Source organism: Ophidiomyces ophidiicola (assembly GCF_022830035.1).
Source record: "Ophidiomyces ophidiicola strain CBS 122913 chromosome Unknown scaffold_34, whole genome shotgun sequence".
NCBI classification, from domain to species: Eukaryota; Fungi; Ascomycota; class Eurotiomycetes; order Onygenales; family Onygenaceae; genus Ophidiomyces; species Ophidiomyces ophidiicola.
In genome coordinates, this window is record NW_026054674.1 from 1 (window position 1) to 7,685 (window position 7,685).

The 7,685-nt window shown below is 52.6% G+C and overlaps 3 protein-coding genes across 3 annotated transcripts; 1 reads left to right on the top strand and 2 right to left on the bottom strand.

Annotated features, from left to right (window-relative positions):
- Window positions 1–918: 918 nt before the first annotated feature.
- On the top strand, window positions 919–1,705 carry LOZ57_005948 (uncharacterized protein; the record flags this gene model as incomplete). The annotated part of the gene is made up of 2 exons (XM_049254974.1): window positions 919–1,150; window positions 1,224–1,705. The coding sequence occupies 2 exons, from the start codon at window positions 919–921 to the stop codon at window positions 1,703–1,705; spliced, it is 714 nt and encodes a 237-aa protein (XP_049105981.1).
- Window positions 1,706–2,199: 494 nt separating this feature from the next.
- On the bottom strand, window positions 2,200–4,497 carry LOZ57_005949 (uncharacterized protein; the record flags this gene model as incomplete). Its single annotated transcript, XM_049254975.1, has 2 exons — window positions 2,200–3,960; window positions 4,009–4,497. The coding sequence occupies 2 exons, from the start codon at window positions 4,495–4,497 to the stop codon at window positions 2,200–2,202; spliced, it is 2,250 nt and encodes a 749-aa protein (XP_049105982.1).
- A 1,122-nt stretch (window positions 4,498–5,619) lies between these two features.
- Window positions 5,620–7,252, bottom strand: LOZ57_005950 (uncharacterized protein; the record flags this gene model as incomplete). Its single annotated transcript, XM_049254976.1, has 2 exons — window positions 5,620–6,689; window positions 6,745–7,252. The coding sequence occupies 2 exons, from the start codon at window positions 7,250–7,252 to the stop codon at window positions 5,620–5,622; spliced, it is 1,578 nt and encodes a 525-aa protein (XP_049105983.1).
- Window positions 7,253–7,685: the final 433 nt, after the last annotated feature.

The window sequence follows — 7,685 nt, forward strand, 5'->3', positions numbered from 1 at the left end:
ATGAACAATATGGATGTATGCGGTACAATCCAAAACTCATAGGCCCGTCTCAAAGTTGGGAAAAGGAAGAGGATGACATACTTGTTAACGGGAGAAGAGCGAACAAAGGCTGGAACGAGATTTCAAAACTTCTTCCCAAACGATCTGCCAAGGGTTGCAAAAACCGGTATAGATATCTGCAACGCAATCCGGGGCCAACCCATTATAAGAGAAGTTGGACGGAGAAAGAGGACAACACACTTCTTAATGGGAGAAAGATGAACAAGAGTTGGAACGAGATTTCAAAACTTCTTCCCAAACGATCTGCCAAGGGTTGCAAACACCGGTATAGTTATCTGCAATGCAATCCGGGGCCAACCCATTATAAGAGAAGTTGGACGGAGAAAGAGGACAACACACTTCTTAATGGGAGAAAGATGAACGAAGATTGAAAAATATTTCAGATTTGCTTGGGAAGCCATCTCACAGGTCATGCCGAGCTTGATATTATTCTGAAGCACTGTGTCTTGAACCAAGTCAGGAGTGGGAGACATTGAGTGAACACTGATAAGGAATCCCATGGAGGCTTGACAAAAAACCCCGCAGACCAAGAGCTCAAGCAATAAAATAGATTGCACTTGGCAATTTCAAAGCAGCCATGAATGCTATCAGTCTTGGTGGTGAGGAAGGGACTAGACAAGTTAAATCGACTGTTACTTGTTAGAGCGTATCAACTAAAAAGTAATATCTGTATAAATAGCTATTCTTATAATCCCTTTGTTTCCAATACTCTCTTCTCCCCAGGAACCTTCTTGTCGTATGAGGTTGGGGGCACCAAAAATCGATTATGATTGGCTTGAACTGAACCATAACTAGGTTTGGCGGGCTGGCTTCTGTGCACGTGATGAACATGGCGAGTGGAATCACTTAGTCCAGAAAATGATGGTCGACCCGTCGGACCCGTCTCCAGTGGAGCGAATGGCAGCTAAGCAGGCGCGAGCACACAAGGCAACCTACTACGACCAGAATCTCCGGCAGGTCCCCCCTGGGCAGTACTTCGATGCGGCGATCGAGGATGGCATGAACACGGTCTTTATGACATTCAGCAACCATCTGAACACAATCACACAGGCACTCCAAGCCAACCACGATGATGACCGGCCGGCGAAACGTAAGCAGCAGACTTGAACAAATGTATCTTTCTAGACCTGAATCCAGAGATTTGTGGCTTATATAGACTGCAGTCTACAGACCCGTGGCTCCCATGGCTATCTGGCTACACAGGCCGCCAGTTGACAGATTTAAGGCTGGTGGAGATGTAGAGCTGTGGACGTACGTCCAGAGTGGATCCACATCCATGGCTTTCCAACCGCGGACCCACGTTTCTAGACTCAAAGCCCGGCTGGGCACAGATCCACAGATCTATTACATGACTGGCCTTAAGACAGTGGGTTTGTGTCTCTGTCAGCCTGGGGGCAACACAGCCCAGAAAATGCTCTTCCTACATCCATGGGATGAAGGCTGGTCACTGCGGCGAGATGGCACCACAACCATAACATTGGGTGGACGACGCGGTGCTTTGCTTGGGGAGCTTGTCAGGTCTGTTGGGTCTTCATCGCTGCTATTCACAGGGCTTCGCGGTGACACCGAGGTGGGATTGCACGGTGATGATCGCAGGCGTAGGGACCTTTTTGGCCTTGTTACAACGGGTGAACGTCTGGCGTAGTCGAGTCGGTTTTGATGTTTTGGTGTGTGTATTTCTATGTGGTCGCCGTCAGCGGCAAGGAGACGACGGCATCATCCCGGTATATGAGCCTCCACGGCTTCAGCCGGGCCTCTGCCTGCATGGGCGCAGTTTGTTGGTGATTAGAGTCCCTCACGAAAAGGGCTTTTGAGAAGACCCATATTAACTAACCGTTTTGGGTTGGTACCTGGTTCAGCTTGGCGGCGGGAAGACCAAATGCGTTTGTCAATAGCTTCATGACAATTCGTGAAGCGACCAAATTACTGGTTGGGATCTAGTCACTTGATTGGTCGCCTCCGTAGAAATTTCCGACGAGGGGCTTCCTCCACTAGGGATCGCACTACCAAGTAAGTTTATCGGGCATTCATCCAGCCTCTGGATGCGCTCCTTAAACCACAAAGAATTAATGTATATGGGGTAGAAAGAATACATACAGAACTCAGTTTGCCCCAAAATATGTACACAGCCTGAGGGTCTCATGATTTCTCAAGCACCACTGAGTCTTCTCGGGCATCCTGTAGGACCTTCTTCATCCTATAATACAATCGTCTATCTTCTTTCTCCCACGGTTTATCCGCCGGAAATATCTCCCTCCGTAGTTTATTAATATGGGGAGTCAGTGATTCATAATAAGGTGTGAAGTTGTCCGAAACAGTTTTCATAAAGATAGACTCCTTAGCCACAGTTCCTAACTTCTGCTTGGCCAGCTCCTCCGTATCCATAAAGTTCCACTTGTCGAAGCGTTTAACAACTCGGCCTTTCCCAGGGCCTTCGTAGTGGATGCATATCCAGAACAAGACCCAAAAGAATGATTCGAGATCGTGCATGAAGGAATGTTGTTCGTCCAGAAGAACTCCGATCGCCATAAACGCTCGCGTGCCGGTCTTGCCTCGCGCCCCTGAAGCATCTTCCTGGTTTTCTTTGATGGCAAGGTCCAGATCGATGATGAACGCCTTCCAGGACGAGTTTCCTGTGTCCTCATTGATCATGAGATTATTGGGCGATATGTCACACTGTAGCATGCCAGCCTGGTGGAGAGACTCGTATCCTTCAATACATCCTTTCAGCCCGCTCAGTAAGGCAACCCTCGAGCTCGCCCAGTAGATTGGTTTTCCGTAATCTTTGACTACGACGTGGCGGTAGACACGGTTGGGGAGCGACGGAGGGTGGGACTGGGGGCGTTTACTGGGAGGCAGCGACGGCTCGACACAGGTAGAGGACCGTTTGCGGCTGGCTGCCCGGCTGCTTTTCCCCTTGCGGGATCCGCTCCTGCTTAGCGGAGGTCTGGAGCCGGCTGGTTTGTAGTTGCTTGCCGTCGTGATGTCCAGTCCCCTCCTCACCCCGTCACGGATGTCGTAGTTTCGACCCCCGACATGGACCGTTGCATGATGATGATATCTCGCGACATTGACCACCCCCTTCTCCATAGCCTCACGCAGCAACTTCCCTTCCTCGTCGCGCTCAGGGTACTGCCATGAGCCCTTGACCACTAGGGGTGTTCGGGATTCGTCTCCATCGCGGTGTACCTTCCAGCATGTTGTGGCTCGTCCGGCGATGCAGTGCGCACGCTTTATCACCTCATCAATGATGAGACGCTCCTCCTCGCCGTCCCGTTCAATTGTAAAGTACCGCGAGCCATCGGCGTTGGTGACGATCATCGGATCGAATCCAAGATCTCCCTCGGTCATCAGCAGATACCTGAGCATGACCGAGACAAATTGAAGGCCTTCCTCATGAATGTCGAACCGCTCCGACGCGATCCCTCCCGAGCGGTCGAAATGCCACAGCCTCATGAGCGACCCGCAAAGCGTAAAGCCTGGCACAAAGAGCCGGGAGTCCTGCGCGGCCAGCACCTCTCTCACGTATCTCCCCAGGTCGAGCCTGGACTGGGTTTCGTAGTCCGGGTCGTTCTTCAGCTCTCCGGGAACGAGTATCTGCGACCAGGAGTACTTGCCATCCTTGAGGGGGTCTGTCCCATCCATGAAGCCGATATCCAGCATCCGCTTAGCCGTAGAGCCCTTCAGCGGCTTATGAGGCTGCGCTAGGGGCCTTCTTCGAACTATCTCGTCGGACGCGTGTTCCTCGAAGAATTGTATGACCTTGTCGATAACCTTTGTCAGCCAGGCCAGCACAGGCGCCTCATTTGCACCCTCAGGCCATCCGCTCCAGCCAGTTCCCTGGCGGAACATCGGTTCCTCTCCCTCCTTACACCTCTCAAAGACCGCCTGCGCGTTTGCCTGCAGCTCTGGGATATTTCCAAAGAAGGCGTCTTAGAGCCGCGGTACATCAATGTGTAGCGGGCCCAGCTCCTCCCTTAGCACGGGGTCCATGTCGGTTCGGAGCTCGCTCGAGTTGACGACGCTGCCTGTATTTCGAGTCAAGGGCGTCTGGAAAGAGTGCAACGGACGGGGGGTGGGAGTTGATTCAGTGACGACCTCGTAGACCTTATCCCATATGATTTCATCAGGTTCTTTGTCGTGGACTGCTTTCAACAGAGGTAAAAGAAGCTCAATTTCAAAGTTGGCTGCAAGCCGTAGGACTTCCAAGTAAAGAGCACCAGATCCCCTGGGAGAAATCAGCTGATGGCAAGCAGGAAGGGTTGTAAAGGTAATGAGAAAATTGAACGCCCTCGTCTTAATGTTCGGGCTGCGCGCGCTTTCATCTGTCGACGTAGGCTCAAATAGTGGCTGACAGATGTTATATAGATTGTAGTACTCATCTAGCCGGCCCCCGATCGGGTGGCTGCTTATTATCTCAGATCTGGAGGGCGACATGTTCTGGAACTTGCATCATGAAAGCACTGAAAAGAGTTGGCCGGCTCGTTGCGAATCTCACGTTTCCTGAATGCTGGATAATTGTTAGTCCGGTGTCCCTAACTAGCCACATTAAGATTGGCGTGACCATAGGATTTTGTCTCAAAGTACATGACGTTAGGGAGTACGGACCACGTCACTCCTGAAGACTTCCTACTATCTTAAACACCAACATGAGACCGCTTGAATATGCTGCTATAATACATAAGTCACTCACCTCTCTCTCCTTCTGCACCACGCCCTTAGCTGCTCTCCAGAGGCCCAAGCCTGGAACTTGAAATACCACCGCCACCGAGTTTTTTAGGTAAGAGTTTCGATCCCTGTGAAAATTGAAGCTCCTCACAAGGCACTTGTCAAATTCCCTGTTTGTGTGTGTGGAGTGAGATTTTATCCAATAATGCGTCCAGGTTGAAAGGATATGGAGTGTGAAGTAATAGTCATGAACTTACGTGCCCAGTAACCCTAACCCTATGAATGACTGTTCACCCCACTACGCCTTTTGGAACAAGGATGTCTACAGTTTGTGCACCATATGCTGTGCTCAGTTATCCCGGAACCATCTCGACCAACACTGAATCAGCCATGTACTCCATCCAGATTACTACCCAGGTGCAAAAGCGGCTCCGACGAATAAACTGCAGGCCTGCTTAAGTTTCGAACAGAACATTTTGCCCTTTGCTCAATATTCTCTCTAAGTGGCTTGAGGATGAAATATTTTCTTGGAGCTACAAGCTACTAGTTTACATCATGGTTCTCCAATGAAGCGATATTCGATGCCATGTCATAACCACAAAATATTATCACGACAAAGAGCGTCCTGGCTGGCTACGTGAAAATGCTAAATTCAAAAATCGAGTAGAAAGTGTAAGCGCCACTAGAACATCAACTCTCACCAAAATGGATCTGGTTCAAGTTCCGTTTTGATTTCTGAAACTAAAACAGCACTTGGTGTAAGATCACGCCCTTGGTTAACGGTGAAAGTTCCTTGGGATTCTCTGGTTGAAATACCGCTGACGCATTGCTGCCTCCCTGTGGTCGTGCTCTTGGCTTGCAGACTCCAGCTCCATAATGGCATGCGCGCTATCACTCATCTTTGGGGCACTGACCATTTCCCATCGCCTGAAGCTTCATGTGTCGCTGCTGCAGAGCGGGTAACGTTCGGCCTGGGAACTGTTGTTTGATCTCCCACCAACTCCAGCCGCGGGCCCGGAGGCGCTCCAGCAGGTCATCGTCTTTCTGATTCCATCGGGCCCTCTTCCTGGTTATCACCTTTGACGTCGCGTCATCGGTCGATGAGTGGGGATATCGTGCGGCTGCCAGAGCGGCGGGCGGAGGACCCCTTAAAGTCTCAAGAAGTTTTTGCGTCATGGCGGAAACCAGCGCAGAGATAAGTTCAGGGGTAAGCAGCCGCTGACTGGGTGTCTGATTGGCCGGTAGCGGGGGCGGTAAAGGTGGTGACGCGCAGGTCCTGCGTCGCTTTGACGGTCGATTTGCAACTTTGTCTGGGTTATAATCGTTGTCTGAGCCACTAATGGTGTCACTGCCGTCGCTCGGGCTGGGTGGGCGGGCGCCTCCGAGCCATCGAGTGGTCCGGCGGGTACGCCGACTCAGTGGCTCGTCCCGACCCAAATCTCGCGAGGAATCATCGGCAGGGTGCGTCCGCTGTTCGCGACTACGGCTGGTCGCGGGCAGCATAGGATGACTGCGAAGAAACCTGTGAGCCCGGTGTCTCGTTGATGGTTTGCTCGCCCGGGTCGACCGTGGCGCCGCCCGGCCATGCTGAATGTCGGGTTCAAGGGCCGATGTTTTTGAGGTCCATTGATCACGACTAGAGGAGGCCCGGATCACTACAGCCTCCATGATCTGGACGGCCGACCGGTTCGACCTCAGCCTCGAAACGGGGAGCCGGCAGGATCTCTCCCTCCCGACGGACCTTGGAGAATCCCATGTGACCATGGATTCGGTTGAGCTCGTGCTTTCGGTGGAAGAACAAGGGGGATTTCCAGGTCGACCGCTGGATACCATCTCAATGCCGACTGTTACACTGCTATCACCGGCTTCCAGGCCGGATAGCCTCGGCGGCAACAGCGTGGGATTTCCTGACGGTCGGACGCTCTGCGGTTCGTGTTGGCTGTCATTGATTTCCATGGCCCCTAAGCGATGGTCAGCATTGGCACGGGGGGGATGAGGTTACCGGAAACGACAAACCTTCATTTTCGCAGAATTCTTGGGGGACCAGCAGCTGCAGATGATGGTCAGGAGCGTCATTGGAAGGGGTAGCAGTGCCAGCAGTGCAATCCACAATGGACTCCGCCTGACTCTCGAGGGCGTCGACGATACCATTCTCAATAAATGCCATCTCGAAGTCGTTCAACGGGCCCTCAAGGCCGCCACCGCCTGATCTCCATCCCCCACCTTTGAAGGGGAGGTAGTTTGGGATCACAGAGGGTGGGCGGGCTGGCAATGTATGCGATGCCGATAGCCCAGGGAGTGTGGGAACGTCTTGTAGAACAGATGACAGACGTCCGGGAACTGGGAAAAGAGGGAAAGAGCCAGGAGGAGCGGGCAGGCTTGGAGGCGGGTGTGCATGGTGTGGAGATGGGGGTCCGGGGGGCAGTGATGGGAAAGTGGTTGTGAGAGGGGGTCCAAACTGGTCAGGGAACTTCAGGGCCGTTTTGGGTTCAGGATTAGAGGGAGTGTAGATGACAAACTGCATAACGACAGAGCGTGGCGGGACTGTTGCCAGAGTGGGCTGTGGGCTGCGAGGACTGCTATCGTCAATGTGCGCCGCTGCATCTCAAAGGTCTAGGTCGGCAGGAGCTTTTATGAATGATTCAGGGACCCCGAGCGCATGGCGGCCGGCAGCAGTCCTGCATACTTTCACGAAATGATTGATCTCTTGTTCACGGCAAACACGGCCACGTAACCATACGATGCAATACCGCGGCACATCAGCCGCAGTCACTGACACATTGGCAAGCCCACTTGTAATGCTGCTACGCCTAGTCCGAAGAGGGATCATACGAGGCGACGGGTCTCTTCGTGGGATGTGTAGGGGCGGGGCAAAAGAGCCGGCATTGAATGAGCAGCCGAATGCCACAATGAACTGGGGGATGCCCACCGCTCTCCACTGCTGGACCGAGTGGAGG